At 43.0% G+C, this 23,196-nt stretch overlaps 1 protein-coding gene across 5 annotated transcripts in view; it reads right to left on the reverse strand.

Annotated features, from left to right (window-relative positions):
- Positions 1-22,917, reverse strand: part of LRGUK (leucine rich repeats and guanylate kinase domain containing) — a 73,499-nt gene extending 50,582 nt beyond the window's left edge. For 4 of the 5 annotated variants that reach the window (XM_089527454.1, XM_089527455.1, XM_089527453.1 and 1 more), the window contains exons 1-6: positions 22,553-22,917; positions 17,622-17,729; positions 16,670-16,751; positions 14,707-14,807; positions 11,661-11,742; positions 1,183-1,307 (exon numbers count right to left, since the gene is read on the reverse strand). In XM_089527454.1, coding sequence (XP_089383580.1) covers positions 1,183-1,307; positions 11,661-11,742; positions 14,707-14,807; positions 16,670-16,751; positions 17,622-17,729; positions 22,553-22,819 — 765 coding nt within the window. In that variant the 5' untranslated portion in view covers positions 22,820-22,917. Of the gene's footprint in view, positions 1-1,182; positions 1,308-11,660; positions 11,743-14,706; positions 14,808-16,669; positions 16,752-17,621; positions 17,730-22,552 lie in introns of those variants that run through there. The other variant, XM_089527456.1, reaches the window with a different exon arrangement.
- Between the last annotated feature and the right edge of the window lie 279 nt (positions 22,918-23,196).

Below are 23,196 nucleotides of genomic sequence, written 5' to 3' on the forward strand. Positions count from 1 at the left end.
CTTTCATAGATTATATAGCCTAGTTCCTCGGATGCGTAGACTAAAGTCTACTTCCTTCGTCTACAAAAGCTCCTGCTGCCAACTTTTTTCTTTCAGTATTAGTCTCAAAGGTGTTACAAAGATCTCTCTACATGCTGATTCTACAGACTAACACGGCTATATCACTGAAATCCTTTTGGAAAGGGAGCGTAATTACCAGGACAGTGGTTAGGAGATTACCGCAACTTGAAACTGTGGTAACTCTACCATAAGCAACTCAACTTTTTACAAAACAGTTGGCCCAAAGGACTCCAAAGACTGGACCAAGCCTTATGCTTAGATCTTGTTCAATTCCATCTTTCAAAAATGCCACATATATTAGTGATGCAATAAATACTTTTTATTACTAGTCTTAACACACAAAAGCCTATCTTCCTGCGCATAACCAATTATACTCTCGCCTACCACGTTTCTCCTTCATTTCTTATTGAAATCTCTTGGGTTCTTCATATTCTAGTAATAAATATTTAGGAAGGAGAGATGGATGCTTTTTTTGCAATTTTGGCTGGGTGGTTTGCCCTTGACATTTTCCCCTGGTTTTTAAATATTTAATCGGGCTATTAACCTTGTTGTCCGTTTCTCCATAGGCAGCTGATAAAAAATGCACATCTGGGGTTGGCTTTGCCAATGGGGCACAAAAAGGTGAAGACATAGCATTGGGAGGGGGGTAATGAGAGAATTTGGGATCTGCCCCTTGCTATTCTTGCATCCATAATTAAGTGAAAGTTAGCAAGTAGCTGCACTTGTAATTCAGATTAATGTGTGTAAGCTCTGATCAATCCTGTGTGTTCCCAATCATATCAACCTTTCCTTTTTGTCCCTTTCCTCCTCTAGTCCTCCTTCATTTGTTAGATCAGTACAACTCAAAATGAAGGTCTGTGGATTGATGTTGACTAATGTTCCACTAAACTCAATAGGCGTTACCAACGAAGCGCACTAGTGGTATATCATGCTTTTGGATAGTTAAAGTAGCCTACTATTTCGTTGCAACATCTAGAAAACCAGCAAGGCATTCACTAAACGTTGACCCACTTGGACAGAAGACCTAGGGTCATTGTTTCAAGGTGATGCTGGTAACAAATCCTCAGGATGAGGAGGTAATTTTATGTATCCCTCCCATAGTGAAAAAAGTAATAGACTTACCAGGCACAGCGTCTTGATAGGTAGGTTTTTCAAGCCACTGATTTCAGTGATCTTGTTGTTTGCCAGGCTCAGGTAGGTCAGATTGTGACAGTTCTCTAGCCCCCGGATCTCTGTGATATTGTTATCTGTACATCAGCATTAGACTCAAGGAATAAAATTGCATTGCACAAGAGTAAATGGTCAAGAGCTCAACCCACCAAGGCCGATAAAGCGTCACTGAACGGCAGCAGTTTTAGCACTACAATGGCAGAGCACATACCCTTTCTGAATTGCCTCTCGAAAATGGTCAGACTTAGATTTTGGTGACTCTTTGACCATGTCCACATGGGCCAGAAAACGCACAACCAGCCCCAGATATGCCTCAAATCTTCCATTATCTGGGGCACTTTGAAGTGATTTCAGGCAGCTGTTTACACATGCATCCCCTGTGCCACTTGGCACCAACACCGCCAGCAGCATGACTCTGAAGTTAGAAACAAAATGCCCAGCATTGATCACATGGCTGAGCATCTTGTTCTGCCTCAGAGGGAGCAACCTGCGCAAGTTGCAGTGGTGTTGGGCAGCACACAAGGACAGCCACGTGGCATTGCTCTGTAAGGCTCTGGATTCTTCTAGAGTTATTAAAATCCATATTAAGAGAGGTATAATGTGGGTTCAATGCTGAACTGGTCATATGTTGCCTGGATCATTCTCACCAGAATTGTGGATTGGGCCCTGTGTCATCTGGACTGATCACTGCCTCATCTGGACCAGTCCTGGATGGGGTCACACTTTCCCTAAAGGATTGTGTCTGCAGCTTGGGAATGCTCCTGGACTCATCTCTTCAATTGTCATCTCAGATAGATGTGACAGCCAGGAGCGCTTGTTATCAGCTTTGGTTGATATGCCAGCTGCGACCCTACCTGGATCAGGAGGACCTAGAAGCGGTGGTACACCTTTCGTCTCAATTTCTGCAACATGCTCTACATGGGGCTACCCTTCGGAAGCTTCAATTAGTCCAAAATATGGCAGCCAGACTGGTTGCTGGTAAATCCAGGTTTGACCATATAACATCAGTTCTAAGAACCTTTCACTGGCTGCCAATCTGCTTCCTGGTGCAGTACAAGGTGTTGGTTATCACCATTAAAGCCCTACATGGCTTGGGTCCAGGCTACTTGCAGGAGTGCCTCTCCCTACATAATCCACCCTGCACTCTCAGATCCTCTGGGAAGAACCTACTCCTGCCGCAGAAGACTAGATTAGCTGCAACTTCCCAGAGAACTTTCTTTTCAACCACTCCAAAACTGTGGAATGACCTGTTGGAGGATATCTGTCTTATCGCCACCTTAGATGCCTTCAAGAAGGCCATTAAGATGGATCTCTTCCGGCGAGCATTCCTAGACTGACCTCCTGGGGAACAAGAACACCATCTATTTTTAATGGCCCACTCCATCTAATTATTGTAGAGCACGCTTTTGATGTGTTTATTTTAACTGTTGAATTTTGTATTGATTTTATTGGCAGGAGGTTCAGGGTTTAATGTATGTTTATTGTATTTTGTAATTTTATCTATGTTGTAATCCTGCCTCGATCTGCAGGGAGAGGCAAGAAATATAAATAAACCTTATCATCATCATCATCATCATCATCATCATCATCATCATCATCACCATGGGACAGTGAGGAGAATGTGTTATTTGGCCCATGCAGACATCCAGTGAACCCTTGAGATGCTCAGGATCAAAGCCAGCCCAAATGTATAAGTAATCAGATAGAAAATACAGTTGGCATCGCCATTTTTTTCCGGCATGCCAGTGAAACAACCATGTGTGATTTAATAGTCGAATCACAGAATTCCTGGCAGGGCTGGAAATACTATGAGCACACATATTGCAATCAGAGCTGTGCTCCCAAAGCAGGGAAGGTGAGGGTACATCTAGAGATGGGAGAGTATTTTGTTCAGGAAAACAGTTTAAAGAAAACAGACCCAATCCACATTTCCTGAAGTAATGCCCAGAATGGAACACAGTTATCTTTTGGACAGCATATTTCCACAAATGCTATGATGCAGTTCTCAGCTTAAAAGATGTGTATGTCAGAGGGAAAAGCTATACAAAAAATATATGTAACATTTTTCACTTTTTAAAAAAATGCAAAATAATGCTGAAACTGTTGGGTGCAAAAGTATTTTCAAGCATTTAGGTTTTTAAAAATTTCTGAGTACCTAAGCAATTCAGAATGAAATCATTCTATGGGTTAAACTTTGAATCCATTTTTGAGTCTCATTGGTTTTTTGTAAACTGGTCTAACTGCAAGAATGGTGTTCAGGTTCAATGTCACGGAAAGGTAATAAGAACAATTTTGAAACGGACTGTCTTACCCCGAGAACATCTGTTCATTCACAGGAACGATGATATTACAAAGACTTTTCTCTTTAGGGGTATGAACTGACACACATGCAATAGAAGAGTAAAACATTAGCTTTGTTCATGCACATTTTTGCCCTCTTTGTGTAACTCTGAAACCTCTATAAAATGCTACTGCTGTGAAATAAAGTTTGTCCATCATAGGTAATGCTGTGAGCAAGTTGGACTGAAAGGGGTTCTGTTTTTCTATGGATCCTTTGGCCAAAGACTTTGTGTGGTACCTTCTTAGCCAGGTTCAGGGATCAATCCAACTTCATGTCCAACTCAACAAAACCAGACAGAATGAATTTACTGTGGCACACATGTGAAGATTACATGGGTCAGGCATAGAGTACGATTAAAGACATTGCAGAAATAATCCAGTTTGAGACCGCTTTAACTGCCCTGGCTCAACACTAGGGAAATCTGGGAACTGTAGTTTGGTGAGATATTTAGCCTTCTCTGTCAGAGAGCTCTGGTGCCACAATAAACTACAATTTCCAGGATTTCCTAGCAATGAGCCAGGGCAGTTAAACTGGTCTCAAACTGGATGATTTCTGCAGTGTGTTTTGGACCCATGTCAATACTTCCTTTGGACCTTTCCCCAGGAGGCAGGAAACTACGTTAATATGAATGGTGGATATTTACTATAAGGTCTAGAAGAAGGAGATTCTGGGGAAATCTTATTGATTTTTCACACTGGGGAAGAGTGGATGGGACAAAATGAGTGCCTCAGTGGCTGATCTGCACCATAAACAGATTCTGTTATGATCCCAATTACACTATTGTAATACACTTTACATGAGGCTGCCCTTGAAGATGACTTAGGTCCAAAACATACTGCAGAAGAAATCCAGTTTGAGACCACTTTAACTGCCCTGGCCCAATGCTAAGGGATTCTGAGAACTGTAGTTTTATGAGACGTTGAGCCTTCTCTGTCAGAGAGCCCTGGAGCCACAATAAGTTTCAATTCCCAAGCTTCTTTAGCACTGAGCCAGGGCAGTTAAAGCAGTTGTGAACTGGATTATTTCTGCAGTGTGTTTGGAACTTAGAAACTAGAGATAATAAAAAATGCAGCAGCTCAGTTCCTGACTGGAATACCACATAGCTATTACATAATCTTAAAAGAACTGCACTGGCTACCACTACACTTCTGGTCTGAATGCAAGGTGCTGGTGATGACATTTAAAGCCTTAAGCAGTTTGAGACCTTGATACTTGAGGGATCACCTTTGTCTCTATGCACCTGACTCAGCTCTGTTAGGGGTTCTTCCTCTGTGTTTCACCAGAAGTCACTTTACATGGGAGAAAGCCTTCTTCGCTGTGGCCCCACAATTGTGGAAAGCTGTTCCCTTGGAGGGCAAACTGGTGCCAAAGCTGTCTTCATTTGGGCACAGAGTAAAAACTCAGCTGTCCACTAAAATGATTTGCTTCAAAATGATTATGCACATCATCATCATCATCATCATCATCATCATCATCATTTGTATGCCACTCTCCCCCCAAAATTGGGAGTCAAAGCAGGTTACAGTCTAAAAGCACAGTACAATTAAAAACTTAGAAAGGTGACAACTAAAATGGAATTAAACTATTAACAGTATTAAAACAGACCATTTGTTTAAAAATAGAATGGAATTAAAAAGATTAAAACGCTTAAAAACCACACACTTTAAAGCAGTGCAACACCCGCATGGTCTTAAAACCGTTTTAACCTTTATAACCTCTCTGAATTTGTTACCGTATTTTAAATGTTTTTTAGTCTACTTAAATTATATTTAAGGTCGGCATAGAAATGTTTTCATTGATAAACGATAAAAAAAGACATGGAGGCTGTCAAAACCTTTGCTAGAGAAGAATGGGTTAACCTGCCCCTTGCTTACATTTCAAATTGAGCAAGAACGGGTCCATGGGGACAGCCAAATGACACCAGCCCCTGTTCATTTCAGAATGTGGCCTTTGTTAAACGCTCATTGTTAGCCAAGCATCTAAAGGGGTTTGGAATCCATAATCCAATTTGGATTCACTGTCCGTCTATTTGTCCCGAAAAGAAACATGCTTCCCGTTGTTCCCATTGTAACAAAATGGTACAGAGAATAGGACAGACACTGCTAAGGCAGGCATGCCGCCCTGTTCAAAGCCACAGGGATTTTAAGCGTGAGGCGAGATCATCAATAAAAGTGTGGGAATTCAGTCAGCAGTGCTAACAAACCAATTTGGGAGTATTAATGGTCTGCTGCAAAAGCTTTGCCAGGTATCAGAGCCTGAAAAGAATGTATCCCTCTTTTTTGATTTTGAAGCAACACCTTTGAGGGGACAGATTTATAATCCTGTCAGGTGTGCGCATTCCAATGTGTGTGCGCGTGCTGGGTGCACATTTGCAACTGTCAAGGAAAGCCATAATAGCCTCCCCAATCTGCATTGCAGCTTCCAGACGTACAAGAGGAGGCATTTGTTCTTGTCAATTCAGCAACGGAGCTTCTCCAAAAGGCTTACAGCACATCAGTTCACTTGTAGGTTAGAAGGGGATTGTTTTTGTCTAACTCTCATGTCCTCTCTGGTTTTGGCAGAGAACAGATGAGGAGGAAATCAGCTTCAATGATGGCTAAAGATGTTTTGGCATCTGATGTGAAATTCCAAATTGTACCTTCCTGCAGATAGACACAGTAGATAACATGAACTGAGAAGTTTTCCTTACACAAACTTAACCAAAATAAATGGGAAGTGTGCAGGGCTGCTCCAAATTCCATGGATCCAGGGCTAGAATATCAATAGTTCAACTGGGACAAATGCTCCAGGCCCCTCATAGGCTAGCAGTAAGCTAGCAGTCATGTCCTCAATTTTCCAGTGCATTTGATTGTTGTTGTTGTTTGCCTTCAAGTCATTTCTGACTTATGGCAACCCTAAGGCAGTGAACCTACCATGAAGTTTTCTTGACAAGTTTCTTCAGATGGGGTTAACCATTGCCATCCTCTGAGGCTGAGAGATGTGACTTGGCCAAGGTCTCCCAGTGGGTTTCGGTGGATTCAAACCCTAGTTTCCAGAGCTATAGTTCAAGACTCAAACCACTATGCCGCACTGGATCTCAATACCACCAATATTTTGCATCTTATTTGTGCAACTGGGCAAAATTGCATGGAACTAGAACCTTAGTTTAATTGAAATGCTGGGCTGAAAGTGGCTTTATACATGAATATTTTATTTTGCTGTCTGTTGCACTACAGGCATATGTCAAATGACAAAACTTCTAGCAAAGAATGTTTTTTTTACAAAGTCTTTTTACACATAGCCAGTCTCTTTGTACTCTGTCGAACTAGAAGTATTTTAACAGCATCAGTGATGGGAGAATTGGAGAAACACAGACATTCAGAGTTAGGTTGCAGAAGCAGTAAACAATGCAATAATACAGCTTGAACTGATAAAGAGCGAAAGTCTATCCTACCTGATCCTACTATAGCTATGTGCTTTCCTATAGCAGGCAAGGTAAACAGTGGCTGCCTCCAGAATCCCTTATGGCTACATGTGACCAGCAAAACAGAGAAAAAAGGGAAGAGTTGATATGTCTGCCTTATCAGTTACACCCATCATATGAAAAAACAAACCAACATAGATGTATAAGTTTGGACATCAAGCCGATGTTTTCAGATGGTTCACTGTACACAAACTTTGTTTCATGTACAAAATTATGAAAAAATATTGCATGTAAAATGACCTTCATTTTGTATGTGTAGAAGGAAGTGTGGAACATAAATGAATTTCATGTTTAATCCCATCTCCAAGATATCTCTTTATATATATGCAAATATTCCAAACTCTGAACAACTCTGAAAACCAAAACACTTCTGGTCCGAAACATTTCTGATACGGGAGATGAAACCTGTCCTGAATTACAGTTTGCCCCATAGAACCCAGAAAGTAAAACACTATCAGAATTTTTTCTTGGCAAGACTTCTTCAAGGGGCAATTGCCATTCTCCTCCGCTGAGGTTGAGACATTGTGATTTGTGCAAGACCACACAATTGGTTTTCATGGCTGAGTTATCCAAACTCTGGTCTCCTAGAATCCCACTGTAACACGCAAATGACTACTCCACACTGGCTCTCAGTAACACTCTAAGTGTTAATAATAATTAAAAAATCAGAGAAGGGGAAATTTACCCTTCAAACTGTAGGAGTACCTCAACAAACCATGGCCCAGTTACAAAAACCATGGAGAACCCCTAGTGCGGATCCAAGAAATTGGTGTAGGTACCCCAAAAAGAATGGAATGAGTCAAAGAAGAGGCAAAGACAACTGGTAAAACATAAGGAGTAGTATTATAATAGCTAACCCATGTGTTCTTAGACTAGTTTGGATGAGCACTGAGTTAGGATTCACACCAATGAAGGAGGCATTGGATTCTCCTGTTATTTCAGAAACTAAGGCAGATTCATAAATGAACTGCTGCTGTATAGATGACAGGATTTCTCTGAGGAATCTGGAATGGATACAGGATGTATGGCAAGCAATTCTTTGTGTTTAGATTTTTTTTTAAGTGTCAGGGGAATTTGTGCAGTATATATATAAAATGCACCCTCCCTCTTGGTTTCAAGCTACAAGAAACGAGATCCCACCTCAGCATTAGGAAGAACTTCCGATGGAAAGGACTGTCTCTCAGTGGAACACAATGCCTTGGAGGGCGATGGAGTCTCCTTTGGAGGTTTTCAAACAGAGGCTGGATGGTCATCTGTGAGAAGTGCTTTGATTGTGTTTTCCTGCCTGGCAAAAAGGGTCAGACTGGATGGCCCTTGGGGTCTCTTCCCAACTATGATTCTATGATTGACTGATTTTGCTCACTAGCCTCTTTTGGTTACTTTTTTTTCCTGACATGGAAGCAGCAAGTTCACACAGAAGACACAATGCCACCCAAATTGCCAGTGCAAGCTGTGCAATGGCTTACAGGGGGTAAAATACCTTTATTGGTCTTCACAGGATTTCCTGGCTCATGGAGGCTGTCAGATTAATATCTGGCATTCAGACCATGTATAATTCTGTTCATCTTTTAACTGTGCACCTTTCTAGTCATCAAGATGCATATCCATCAGTGGATGCTTTTTGATTTGGAACCAGGAAGGAAGGGTAAATAGAGTGCTTTCTTAGCTCAGCTAGTTCAGATCTCTGTTGTTCTGTCCATGCCACAGTTCATTTTGCCATATTGCTGGCAACAATACAAATGAACTAAGTAGAGATAATGTAATGCCTGCATTCAAAGCAATTCTTTCTTCTTCTTTTTTCCAAAGGAGGGGGGGAATGCCTCCTCTCTCTATTCAGATGAGTAATTATCAGCCTTGGCCCCCGTTTCATTCCTGTCACATTATTTCTGCTTCTGCAACAGGAAATTATAATTGCAAAGGGAGTGAGGCACTAGGCCACAAGCTGACAAGAACCATGTCAGCCAAATGCCTTGTGAAACACGCAAATAATGTAACCTGAGCACCTGGGTCTGAGCTTTCTATTGCTGAACTAAAAAGCGGCTGAAATCAAATCTGTCAGACATGACATTAGGCTCCACTGGATGCAAAGCTAGCAAGATATAGAGTGACTTGGAGGACATGGACATGTCAGGAACAGGGTGACAGAAGTCTTCCTTTTCCAGGACATGTCCTACACTTTAGCCTTCCATCCAGGAGGAATTCCAAAATGTTCTCCATTTTGAACATGACTAAGAAGCATGCATTTCCATTTCTATCAGTGTTTCTAGCTTTTATTGTGTAATGTCCTACATTTCACAGTGCCTTGTCCTCCATTGCAGTTGAGATAGCTGGTCACCCCAGGTCCCAGGAAAGGAATATCTATGCTTAGACAGAGAGGAGCAAAGTCCAATGATCCAAACCCAGGGGTCTTGAGATGAGGCTGAATGCAGCCTGTGGGCTTTGCTTTAACCACTTTTGCTTTGGTGGTGTCAAACAGGATAATTTTTGCAGTGCGGATGCAGAAATGCAATGCAATTGTGCCTTGAGAAACTTTCACATCCCAAGACTGATATGACCTAGCAAGGCAAGGAGTCCTTGGACTCTGCAATCTAGGTCTGTGGCAGGTGTCTGGCAGGGCAATGGAAATTCAGACTCCCCAAACCAACCACACGATTGCCCTGTCCAGCTGCAACTCAATGGCCTGTTACAGACAGCCAAAATAAAGCTGCTTCGAGTCACAGTGGAGGTATGGTGTTTCAATGATGCATGCGTCCTAAGAGTCCAGAAGCCGCACCAAAGCCACACTCCAGTCCTTAGGGCTGGAGCGTGGCTTTGGTGCGACTTCTGGACTCTTAGGATGCATGCATCATTGAAACACCATACCTCCACTGTGACTCGAAGCAGCTTTATTTTGGCTGTCTGTAACAGGCCAATGTTTCCTTGGAAAAGTCCCATAGGATGCAGCTCTCCCTTCTTGCCCATGGAAAAAGATGCCCGCAGGTAGAGATGAAATCAACATTCATAAGTCTCTTTCTTGTGGGAGCAGAAACCTTTGTCACTCTTGCTGTGCTTCCATCCAAGGGCAGAAACAACAAAAAGGAGGTGTTCTTGAATGGGCAATAGTGGCATCAGAAGTGTCAGGTTCCAAGCTCTCCTGTTCCCTGACATAACCTTGTGGTGGATGAAGGTGTAAGCCAGCCACAAAGCTGGAGTAACTATTTTCCTTCCAGCCCCACCAACTTTGGCCGTATTGAGGTGAGCATGGAAGGGTTGCAGATTAGGAAGAATGTTGACAAAGGGCAAGGGTGGGAATCATGTGGCCCTGCACATGTTACTGGACTGCAACTCCCAGCATTCTTCACCACTGGCTATCTTGGCTAGGACAGTTGGGACTTGTAGTGCAACAACATCTGGAGGCCTGCATTATTCCTGCTCTGCTATAGAGTCTCCCTTCACACCTTTGTTGTGGGTCTCTACCCAACCTTATCACCCAATGTGTCCACCGAACATGAGAACTTGACATGTTGACATTCAGACATGTTGTGCGTATGGCAGAATTGACCAGTTACACAAAGTTTTAGTTACAAATATTGAGAAATATTAAGGAAATAAAAAGAATAGAGGTCTCATTAGAATCTTATTAGTATATTTGGAAGAAACAGAATCAGATTCTGGCAGTGAACAAATTTATTATCTATTAAGGGCAGAGAGTATATTTAGATTAACAGATGGGGAAAGCCTCCCAGAGATTATTAATTGGGAAATTAAATGTTAGGCCTCACTTAACTGTATAAAATTAATGTATTGGATAAAGAACAGCAGGGGGAGAAAGATGTACAGATGAAAAATGAATTATTTAGTATTTTTTAAAAAAGTAATAAAAAATCTTTAAGAGCAATGAGTTAGACTGAGCTAATAAATAAGCATAAAGATAGTAAAATAATATAAGATAAAGAGACTATCTTACAATGCCACTTTATTTTAAGTTTTATAGGATGAAGTCAATATAGTCATTTTATTTGAATTTAGGAAGATATGGTGCGAGAAGCTTACAGCGTTGTTTTCTTTTAAAACCAGAGATGTTTCTATATCTCTGATTATAATTGCGGGGGGGGGGGGGGGTGTAGAAAAGATCAGGAAGGCAAGCGTTAAAACACACAACTCTCGTATCCAGGTGATGCAGAGATGAGAGGGTTGTTTTTCTTTTCCATTTGCACCTCTTGGGAGAATAACTCAAAGCCTTTCACCTGCTGAAACACGCAAATTTCATGCCTGAATCCTAGACCTTTAACATCTAGAGATGAGAAATACTGATGAGTCACAAGTCACTGCATCACAATCCTCTTGTATTGAACGTACACAGAAAGTGTGGTGCAGTCTTGTTCACCTTTTGGATTGAAATTTAATGGAATTAAACCAGAAATATTATTCTTTGTCTCACTATACATTTTTTAAAACCTAAAAAAACCAGCTTTGAAACTGGACTCCAGCCTTCTAAGTAGCAACAAAATTAATATTAAATTGATTTCAGAATCTATGGATTAAAAAAACCCTGATATTGAAAAGAGTCATGGGATGAACTATTAACAACCGTCCTATACTATCCCACTTATTTCTAGAAATCCCACTTTACAAAAAAAAGGATACTATCCAGTATGAGCTTTGTGAGAGACGTATAGGCTGAAAGATCTCGCATTTCTGGGATCTCATTGTGTGCAAAATTCACTACCTGGGGAGGCAAGATGGGGAGAAAACATGTAATTGCCATAGACTATTTCCCATTTGTCAGTCTCCCCTGCCCCATACTCTGCACTGGCAAACTGGAGGGCCTGTTTTTTTGAGATTGGATGTTGTTGATGCATGAGCATAATTCATGGGTACATTCGCAAAACCCGCTACTCAAAACACTGGAAATTTTCTAAACACAGACAGAGTTCCTGTTCCATTTGCAAATGAAGGGCTGCTTTATTACTTCAGTGTTGTGGCCTGTTCCCAAAGGCTGAATCCATTCTACAGAAATAATCCAGTTTCACGCCACTTTAACTGCCATGATTCAATCTTATGGAATTCTGAGAGTTTTGTGACACATTTAGCCTTCTTTGCCAGAGGGCTCTGGTGCTCTACAGTTCCCAGAATTCCATAGCATTGACTCATGGTGTCCAACTGAATTATCTCTGCAGTGCAGATGCAGACATTGTCCAAAAATACCCATGAGAAAGGATTAACGGCAAGGGGATGGCACACTCCTTCTTGCCATCAGGTTATTTTAGATGGCTACTTTCAAAATCATTGTCTTAACATCATTGCCAGTTGGGCATCAAATATTTCCATGTTCTTAACCCTCTATATCTATTGTATCTGCTTTCTCTCTGCCACAGATAGGAAATGCGTGGCCCTCCAGATGTTGTTGGACTGCACCTCTATCAATCCTAGTTAGCAATGGTGAGGTTTAGTAGGACTTGCACTCAGACTCTCCAACATTTTACTGACGAAAGCCGAGACTTGTGTGGCCAAGGAATATCAAGTGGTCAAAATGGAAAAAGTTATTAATAAAGAAGCACACACAAGGCAGGAGAGGTTGCATCAGTCTGCTTTTGCTTAAGCCTCCCGGGAAAGAGACAACCCCCCTCCTTGAAGACACAGGGGGAAAGTGGGAAGGGAGAAAGAAATTGCGACATTTCAAAAGCAGCTGAAAAACTGGGGCAACAGAGGATTAATCTGGATTGTCCCAACCAAATTATGATAGTTAGACAGTATCTGCACTCAGTAATTCCCCAACCCAAACCCTACTAATGCACTTAACTCCATGAACACATGTCACCCTATTTATTCAGTTTAAGGCTGTCTTCTCCTCCTCTGCATTGCTTCCTACACAACTCTGTATCACTGGAATGCCCTTCACTTGACATCTAAATCACTTCCTCTATTTTGTGCATTCATTCATTATATCAGCTGAGCCTTCTCCCATTTTATTTTATTTTATTTTCCTTTCCATTCCTTCCTAATGCATCTTTACTTTTGGATTGCACCCTACAGACACAGGGCTATGCTATTACATTTTTGAATTGCAGACATTTTAGGCATCTCAGGAATAATTTCCTGACATAAATTTGAAGCTGGGAAATTGTAAGGTCCAATACCACTTCCTAAACTCCCTTTCATCTTCTATAAAGTGAAATTAACACATATCTAACATTTAAAAGTGACACTAAAATGGCTAGTTTGAGCACTATTTTGTTTTAGTGAATCAAGTTGTGTTCTGGCGAAAACAGACCACCCTTAAAAACTAGTCTGCAAAGTCTCAGAAGTCTACATTTGAAAGAACTAACCACCTGCTCATCTTTTTTAAAATGACTGTTTAGGCTAGGAGTAAGCCCTTGAACAATATCATCTTGGCATCACCTGCACATCAATATAAACTTGTCCACGGTGGTTCACGCAAAACTGCAAGGCTCCCTTTTTTGAGAGGTTCATCAAAGCACCGTCGTGATCACTGAAGTGCCATATAAGCATTAATTCTTTCTTATGGAATAGAGCAAGTTTAGGAAAACTGAGGACAAGGGATGTCAAGAGTCTGAGAAAAAAAAATGGGTGCTGTGCTATGAAGACTGAGATGTGGAAAAGCAAGCCAACCACAAAGAAGGACCTGCTGTCACCAAAGTTTATCCGTAAGGGTGCAAACTTCTTTCAAAGTGCAGAATTTAATTTCAGATACATTCTTGGGGCCTACATGTCATGATGTGTGGGGCCAACAGCAACAAAGTGGGATTGAAACCAAAGCATATTTTAGAAAAGTGATTTCCAAACTTTGGCCCTCCAGATATTTTGGACTTCACCTCCCTGAATTCCTGACAGTTGGCCAAGTTGGCTGGGGCTTCTGAGAGTTGAAGTCCAAAACGTATGGAGGATCAAAGTTTGGGAATCAGTACTATAAAGGAAAGCTCACATGGCGAGTAACTATGCCTTAGGAGAGCCATGACAACTTTTTAGAATAAGAGAGGGAAATGTACCAATATCTGGGAAACCACCAAACTCTCATATCATGGGGAAAGGAGAATGGCCATCTAGGAACCCTAGAAGGTGTGACTGGGAGCCCCAAAAGGCTGTCTTGGTCACACCCTTGCTATATTGCAGATGACAGTTTATGACTGACATATTTTGAGACTTTTAAAAAAGGATGGTTGCATTTGATTAAAGTCTTCATGTCTAAGTTCACAACAATTAGACAATTACACATTAAGGAAAAGCCTGATTTGTTGCTGTTATGTGCCTTCGAGTCATTTCCGATTTATGGTGAACTTAAGGAAAACCTATCTTGGGGTTTTCTTGGCAAGATTTGTTCAGAGGGGGTTTGCCATTGCCTTCCCCTGAGGTTGAGAGCATGTCACTTGCCTGAGGTCACCCAGTTGGTTTCATGGCAGAGCCGGGATTGAAGCTTTACACAGGGTTGCCAACCAAAAGGAACTTATTGGTGGCCCAAAAGAGTTTTAAAATATTGGGTAGCCTCAACTTCTTCCATTAGCAAACAAAACCATGGCAGCAAAAACAGAAATTCTGGGCAGCAGGAGCCACATAAGTACACTATAAATTTTTTTTTAAAAAAACAATTGTATAGATTTTTTTTATGAACCAACATTTTGGGGCAGCTAGACAGAACTCAAAGACAATGGACAGAGCTGCATTTTTTTCTTACTTGTAAATTCTTAGGTGGTTTAAAGTCAAAGTACGTGGTTAGACAGTTATGAGAAGCATCCAGTTCCAGCAAATAAGGCATCTCGCTGACACATGAAAGATCTGGAAACAAGAAATAAAGAAAGTTTTTTAAAAGAAAAGGAGAAAGAAGACTACTATGATTTCAGCACTGATGATAATTTTAGTGTTGGATCAGTGCTGTAAAAAATATCTAGTGATAATCTCAAAACTCAGCTGTATGTTCTATGCAGAAGGCCCCCATCGTGGCCTGTGATGTTGGACGGGGCACCTGGACATGGAGGTGTAGCCAGGTGCCCCATTTCTGCCCTTATGGGCTGTAATGGGGGTCTTCTGTGAGGATATGATTGTGGAGGCAGGTACAGGGCACGCAGCAGCAGTGGGTCCATGGTGGGGCAGCAAAGGGACATGTAAACACCTGCCTGTCTACACAGCAGCCCTGGGACTGAACTGGACAGAGCCTGGGCTTGGCCTGTGCTATCCTGTCCATCTCCTTAGGCCCTGAGAAAGTTTTAGGCTACATTTCTTAGGATCCTCCAGAATCACAGATTCTTTGAGTCATGATCTAAAAAAATTAATTCCTCAAGCTCTGGCTAAACACTGATTTAGTCTGTGGATTTTATGCATAAACATGAAGCCCTACCAATTGTACAGACCTCTGTATAGGTTCTCCCTTTTCAGATGACCATGGCAATTTTCTGTTCCCATTGATCTGTCATTGTTTAGAAATGTGAAGGACCGGGAAAAAGCATATATGTCACATCATGCTTCACATATTTGCTGTACTGAAACAGACAGATATATCGGTGGCCTTGATAAATCTGAATATGTTTTGCCTCTCCATTCTATATGTGTATTATAGGCTGAGTTTCCCTTATCCAAAATGCTTGGGACCAGAGGAGGATTGGATTTTTGATTTTGGAATACCTTTATTTGAATATACATACATAATGAGATACCTTGAAGATGGGATCCAAGTTTAAACATAACATTCATTTATGTTTCATATACACACACCTTATACACATAACCTGAAGGTAATTTCATACAATATTCTTAATAATTTTGTGCACAAAACAAAGTTTTGAACCACCGGAAAGCAAAAGTGTCACTATCTCAGCCACCCTTGAAAAAAGTGTTGGTTTTTGTAGTATTTTGGATTTCAGAATTCCGGATAAGGGAGACTCAAGCTGTACCCTAAAAGTATCATGTAATGTTGTCAGTATATGGAAGAGAGTGAGAAGATGGAAGAGCTACAAGAAATATTGACTTCTCCCGTTAAACAACATACATTGGGCCCTCTGTATCCATGGATACAACCATTCATGACCTGAAAATAATATAAATTCCAATAACCTTGTTTTTGCTATTTTCTATAAGGGGCACCATTTCACTAGGCCACTGTATGTAACTTGAGCATCCACACATTTTGGTATTCATGGGGGGTGGGGTCCTGGAACCAAACCCCAGGGCACACCAAGGGCCCACTGTACTTAGTATACTCAAGTACCTCAATCCCTGGAACCAAACCCGCTGAACTATTCCATAGCATAGTGCAAGAAAGACCTCTGCTTCCAAACCTGGAGAGTACAGACAGCCGCAAGGCTAGGTGGATCATTGATCTGACTCAATACAAGTCTGTTCTTAATGTTTAATCTCAGCTCCGGCTTCAGAACTAACATGGTTGTTTGCATTTTATTTCCAGATAATAAACTGGACAATAATCTTTATGTTCTAGTCGTTGAGCATATGTCATTATGGCATGTTATATGGACTTGAACAAGGCCATCTTAACATTCTCCAGGGGATCCAATCATTCTGAAGAGCTACTTAAGTGGAGCCAAGAACTGCATTTATAATAAGAGAGCCGAGTGGTCCAACACATTTCCCCTGCTGCCTGAAATGGTTTTACAGTCCAGAGGTTTACAAAAGTGATGACCACGTACCATTGATTTTATTGTTGGAAAGATCTAGCTTCTCAAGATGAACATATCTGGAGAGAATATTAATGTCACTTAAAAAGCGATCCTGGAGAGGAAAAAGGGAAACCGAATTCAGAACATGTAACCCTGTGATTGCTACCACTTTCAAGGTGATACCAAAGTGATCTCAGGCTAGTTTCCTCTGTCTTTGTCTGTCAATGACCATTGTTAAAACTGGACATGCCACTTCATTTCCATACACAAAGGATTTTGATTTTGAATTGACATTCTCACACACCAAGGGCATATATAAGTCTGTCTCTGGCTTTCCACTCCAGAAAATGCATCTGCAGAAGTGGACTTAAGTCTACAAAAACTCATGCTGCCAATTTCTTTCTTTCAGATAGTCTCAAAGGCACTATAAGATCTCTCTACATACTGATTCTACCGACTAACACGGCTATATCTTTGAAAGGTGATACCAAGGTATGGTTCTACTTATCACATTTTGAGAAAGTTGAAGTTCACAGCTTTTAGAAGGAAAAATGGAAGAGAATGCTAATGAGCATGCTACCGAGATTCATCTGCAAGTGCATGACATCTTTCACATAGTCTCTGCAATCTTCATAAACACAACAACTGTATTTTTGGGGGTGCGTCTTAGTATTACTACAGTCCAGCAAGTTATGCTATACAGTGGTCCCTCCACATTCGCTGGGGTTCGGGGTGAAGGACCCACAGGTCCTCCAGTGCAACTCTGTGGTCAACATCTGCCAGAGGTTGAGCACAAAATCATGCTGGAGGACCTACAAATGCCTAGAGCAGCATTTTCTCTAGGAACTTTGAGGCTTTCCAGTACAACTCTATGGTCAATATCTCTCACTGAAGTAAAGGGAATCTTGCCTTGGATTGGGGGGATTCTACAATCTTTCATTGGAGGAACTCCAAAATTCAGAGCTATTTGACATGAACTTACTGAAAGGGAAAGATCAAGGTAGACATGTTCTGTGCCAGGGGCTGAACGCCCCAGTTTGTGCAAAGCTTCAGCGACCATCTCTTCAAGAAGCACACCATCAAATTCCTCCTGAGAAAGAGAGAAAAATAGATGGATTGTGTAAAAATAACCCAAGAACAAGTGAATATTCTTGTCTAGCAGAATAAAACACAAAGCGTTGGTTATTACCTTTAAAGCTGTATGTGGTTTGAGTCAGGTTACCTATCTGTATAATCTTGCCAGCTACACTCAGGTCCTCTGGACAACATCTACTTCATTCACCCAAAATCAGGTTGACTGTTACTCAGAGTCAGGGGCCGCTTTCTTAGGCTGCCCCCCAGATTGTGGAAAGAAAGAGATTTGTCGGCTTGAGATACTGTCTGCATTTAAATCAACAGCAAAGACCAGTCTATTCAGATTATTTTTAAATTATGAATTCTAAAGTATTTTTTGATTAAGTTTAATATATATAGTGGTTGCTCCACATTTGCTGGAGTTAGAACCTTCATGAATGTGAAAAATAAAAAACCAAACTATTATTTTTACATGAGAGAATACCGCTCTAGGAAAGCCCAAGTCCTCCAGTGCAACTCTATGGTCAACATCTGTCAGAAGTTGACCATGGACTCATGCTGGAGGCCCTACAAATGCCAGAGAAGTGTTTTCTCTAGGAGCTTCTAGGTTCTCCAGCACAACTCTATGGTCAACCTTTGGCAGAGTTGCGCTGGAGGACCTAGGGATTCTGAGATAATATATTAAGCAAAGCCGCAAATGTGGGGGGAAAACTAGATTAGCATTACATGGTCTTTTAACTGATGTTGTGGTGTTATTCCAACGGTGGAATGCATTCCCTCTACAAGCCTGACTTGTGTCAACACTCTTCTCATTTAGGTGCCAAGTTAAAACTTGTCTGTGTCTCAGGGACTTATTAATTCAATGCATACTTGTTGTTACTTATAACTTTAAAAACTTAAAAAACAAAATAAAATTGGTTGTGACTTATTATATTATTTAATATGTTTTTAGCTTATTTACACTTTCTTACTGTTTTTAACCTGTCTTAATGCTCTTGGTAAGCCAGACTGAGATCTCCTGATACAGGGCAGGGTACATGGAAACCCACTGGGAGACCTTAAGCAAGTCACAATTTTTCAAGCTCAGAGGACGCAATGGCAACCCCCCCCTGAAGTAACTTGTCAAGGAAACATCATGATAGGCTCACCATAAGTTGGAAATGAATTGAAACCACACAACAGCAACATAAATATTTTAATTAATTAATTAATAAAAGTTACATCCTATGTTATTTGTTGTTGTTCCCCACCTCAATCAATAGGGTAAGGCAGATGAGAAATAATGATAATGATAATAATTACTATTATTATTGATGCTTGGCAAGGTTCAACCCACAGATCTTAACCAACCTGCGACATGATCTCCTTGCCGCAAGGGTGTTGGCAAGCAAAGATAGATGAAAAAGATATTGGAAGAAAATATTGCCGTGGGGCAAAAGGGTCAGAGGAAAGGGAAATGTAGCCCATGTTATGGAGCAATGATATCATCAGGCGGTACCCTAGAGATTGGAGGGATAATAAACATTTTCTTTTACCTCGTCTAATTATACCACAATTAATAACACAACAGGATAGAGCAAACAAGTGTTAGCGCAAGGAGCGTGACGTGAGGTCCCCCATCAATCAGGTCCAGACCTGGTTAGCATCAACCGCACCACAGGAATCGACCCTCCCAAGACCATTAATTGGCCACAGAGAGGCTAATTGCTCAGTGGCATCTCACTGCAAGAAATCGAGAAATCGTCCGCTGTGTCTGCCCAGCGGGATCTGCCACGTTGACGTAACACACAGACACACCGAGTAAGAACTGCTCTCTGCTGCTGGCAGGCAATGGCGCCCAAACTGGGACCTATATAGTCGCCCCCCCCTAATCCATCGATGGTTTTTATCCATGGCTTGAAAATATTTTCTTTTAAAAAAGTATAAATTCCAAATAGCACACCTTGATTTTCCATTTTATATAAGGGATGCCATTTTGCTATGCCATTATATTTAATGGGACTTGTGTATCCACAGATTTTGTTATCCACAAGGGAACCTGGAACTAAACTCCAGCAGAAACCATGGGCCTGCTATAGTAATAATAATAATATTCCATTGTATTTAATGGGGCTTGGGTATCCAAGTATATGCCACAAACCACTGATTTAAAATTGATGTGAAACACAAATTTAAGATGCTGTATATACCCATGAAAGGACTAGAAATTTTAAGCCTTAGGGCAGGGAAATGTCTAATTAACAATTTGTAAGCTGATCTGATAGCCTTGGCTGAAGAGTGAGGTATAAGTACATCATCATCATCTTCATCATCATTAGAAAGTCTTCAAGAGCAAAGACATTCTATACAACTAAGCATGAAAGTCAGAATCGTCCAAGCAACTGTATTCCCCATTGCCATGTCTGGATGCAAGAGATGGACAAGTAAGACAATGGGTAAAAAGCAAATACATTCACTTGTGATGCAGCCCTGGAGAAGAGTGCTGAGGATCCCATGGATGGCCAAAAAGGACAAAGAAAGGGCTCCTAGGGCAGATCAAGCCAGAACTCTCCCTGGAAGCCAAGGGAACTAAACTCAGGCTATGATACTTTGGCCTCGTCCTGAGAAGACATGGCTCATTAGAAAAGGCTAGGGAAGGTGGAAAGAAGGAAAAAGAGAGGAAGACCACACACTAGATGGATGGCGTCCACTGAGGAAGCCATAGGTATGAATCTGCAAGGACTAAGGGAAATAGTGGAGGACAAGGAGTCTTGCCGGTCTCTCATCCTTAGGGCAGCCATCAATGGAGGTCGATCGAGGACAGTTCTCAACAAAATATACTCATGTATAAGTCTAGAAATTTTAGTCAAAAAATTGACCCAAAAAAACAGAGATGACCTATCCATGGATCAGTGCAAGCACTGTTCATATATATATATATATATATATATATATATATAGGCTTGCCATATCCCGTCGGGGGGCGGGACAATCTCGGTTTGGGTGGTGCCAACCCGGTCCCAGTCCGGTTTGGCGCCCAAACCGGGACGGCCCCGCCCACCGCAGCCACCTCAGCCCCCGCGGCGGCTCCAAAGCCTTTGCTGAGGCCTGGGAAGGCTCCCCGCGGTTGGAGCTCCAGCTGCGGAGACGCTCCCTCCTGGGCCCCAGTGAGGTGGCTCCGCGGTTGGAGCTCCGGCCGCGGGGTCCTCCAAGGCCTGCGCGAGGCCAGGGAGGAGGAGGAGGCCGCTTCCCACCGCGGCGATTGCCGCGATGAGGAGCGGCCCCTGCCTCTTTCCGGGCCTGGGAGCCTGCTGAGGCTCCCTCCCAGACCGGGAGGAGGAGGAGGATGCTTCCCTCCGCGGCGATCGCCGCGATGAGGAACAGCCTCCGCCTCTTTCCCGGCCTGGGAGCCGGCCTAGGCTCCCTCCCAGACCGGGAGGAGGAGGAGGAGGAGGAGGACAAGGTTAAAAAATCTAGGACTTTTTTTTTAATTTCCTAGTCAGGAAATTTTTTAAAAAAACATGTCCTACATTTTCAAACCTTGTCCTACATTTGTCCCGGTTTGGAGGTCCTCCATTATGGCAACCCTATATATATATATATATATATATATATATATATATAATACACACACACACACACACACATATGCACTCATCCCTCCATATTTGCAGCTTTGACTTTTGTGGATTTGATTATTCACGGATTCGATTACTATGTTCTCTCTAGGAATATCTAGGTCCTCCAGTGCAATTCTATGGTCACCTCTGCACTGAAAGACACTCCACTAGGCCTTTGTAGCTCCTCCAGCGCAGTTCTATGGCCAGTGTCTGTCGGACGGACGTTGACCACAGAGTTTCCCTGGAGGACCTAGAGATTCCTAGAGAGGTGTCCTCTCAGGTCAAAACATGGAGGTTTTGTAACTTGCGCTTTTTCCATGTTTGTGGGGTTCTTGTGCCCCTAACCCTAGTGAACATGGAGGGGCAAGTGTGTAATAGACACACACATAGACACGCACCTATCCCCTGGTGAAAGGCCAGAGCACAGTCTGCCCTGAAAGCACTGATCCCACTCTGTTCTCTCATCCATCCAGCCTTTAGTCTGAGCACAAAGCGTGGGGACTGCTGGATCTTTGTAACTTCTTTGCCATTCTTGTCCTTTGCTCCATCCTTTAGATCTTGGGTCACATTCCCCTAAGCCTTACCCTCGACCGATCCATGGGTCACATCAAAACCCGTAACTCTGGCCCCAAACCTGCCTTATGTGACTTAGAGACGGTGCCTGTTTCTCCCCATCCCTGCTTCAACCTTCAAGGGAATAAAAAGGATGCCCCCATCATTGAGTGCCATCAAGCCCTTTTCAACAACCCTAAGGCAAGCCCTATCCTGGGGCTTTCTGGGCAGGACCTGCTCAGAGGAGGCTGAGAGAGTGTGACTCGCTAGAAGAGCACAGCCCCATAAGGACACAAGGGCCCCCTAAGTCTCCATGGAGAGGAACCAGAATAGCACGGCCCTTAATCCCCTTCTCTTCCTGGAAACAGACAGACAGCTCCCGTAATTCTTCGTGCAAGCGCCCCCCAAATTCTCAAATGACTCTGCCGACTCCCGTAATTATCAGAGCAGCCCTGAACACGAGTGAACCGTAGTTCTCGGTGTAGGCGCCCCCCCCCAATCTCACATGGCAATTCCCAGAGTTATTGGAACGCGGGGGTCCCGTAATTCTCCGAATAGGGGAGCACAAGTTCCCGTAAGTAACGGCGTGGCGGCGCAAGCCTCAAAGGAGAGGGCTCCCGTAATTCTCCGTGTAGGGGCTCCATCCGCGGCCGTATATCTCCGAATAGGCAGACCCCCAAAGGCTCACCTCCATCATGGGCTCCGGCTCCGGCTCGGACTCGGTGGACTCCTCCTCGGCGGCCTCCTCTTCTTCCTCGAACTCCTCGCCTTCTTGGCTGGAGCTGGGCGGCTGCTCCTCCAGGCCCTCCTTCTCCAAGCGGTTGAGGAGGAGGGAGAAGGTGACGGAGGCCGAGGAGGCCGCCAGGGAGCGCATCAGGCCCAGCATCTCCTCGCCGCTCCGGCCTCCCTTGCCGGGGCCCCTCGGGGAGAAGCGGGAGCCCTCGCGGGGCAGCATCCTGGCCTCGCTTCCCTACTTAGTCACAAGCAAATAACCCGCCTTCTTCGCTCTCCCTCAAGGGACCTGCCAGGGCGCCGCCATCTTGTGTTGCTGGCCGTTGCCCGGCAACTAAGCTGCGCGCGCAGCATGGTTGGCAGGAAGCGGACTCGCCGCCATCTTGGGTACTGGCAGTTGCCTGGCAACCCGGCTGCGCGCGCAGCACCGCCGGGCTGAAGCCGACTCACCCCCATCTTGGGTACTGGTCGTTGCCCGGCAACTGCGCGGCACGAAGTAGCCGCCATCTTGTGTACTGACCGTTTCCCCGGCAACCCAGCTGCGCGCGCAGCACGGAGCCGCCAGAACGTTGCCGCGCAAAGCCTGCCGGGAAGTGGAGT

This window comes from Sceloporus occidentalis, unplaced genomic scaffold (assembly GCF_023333645.1).
Source record: "Sceloporus occidentalis isolate IW3139 unplaced genomic scaffold, rSceOcc1.0.p SCAF_5, whole genome shotgun sequence".
In the NCBI taxonomy this organism is placed as follows: domain Eukaryota; kingdom Metazoa; phylum Chordata; class Lepidosauria; order Squamata; family Phrynosomatidae; genus Sceloporus; species Sceloporus occidentalis.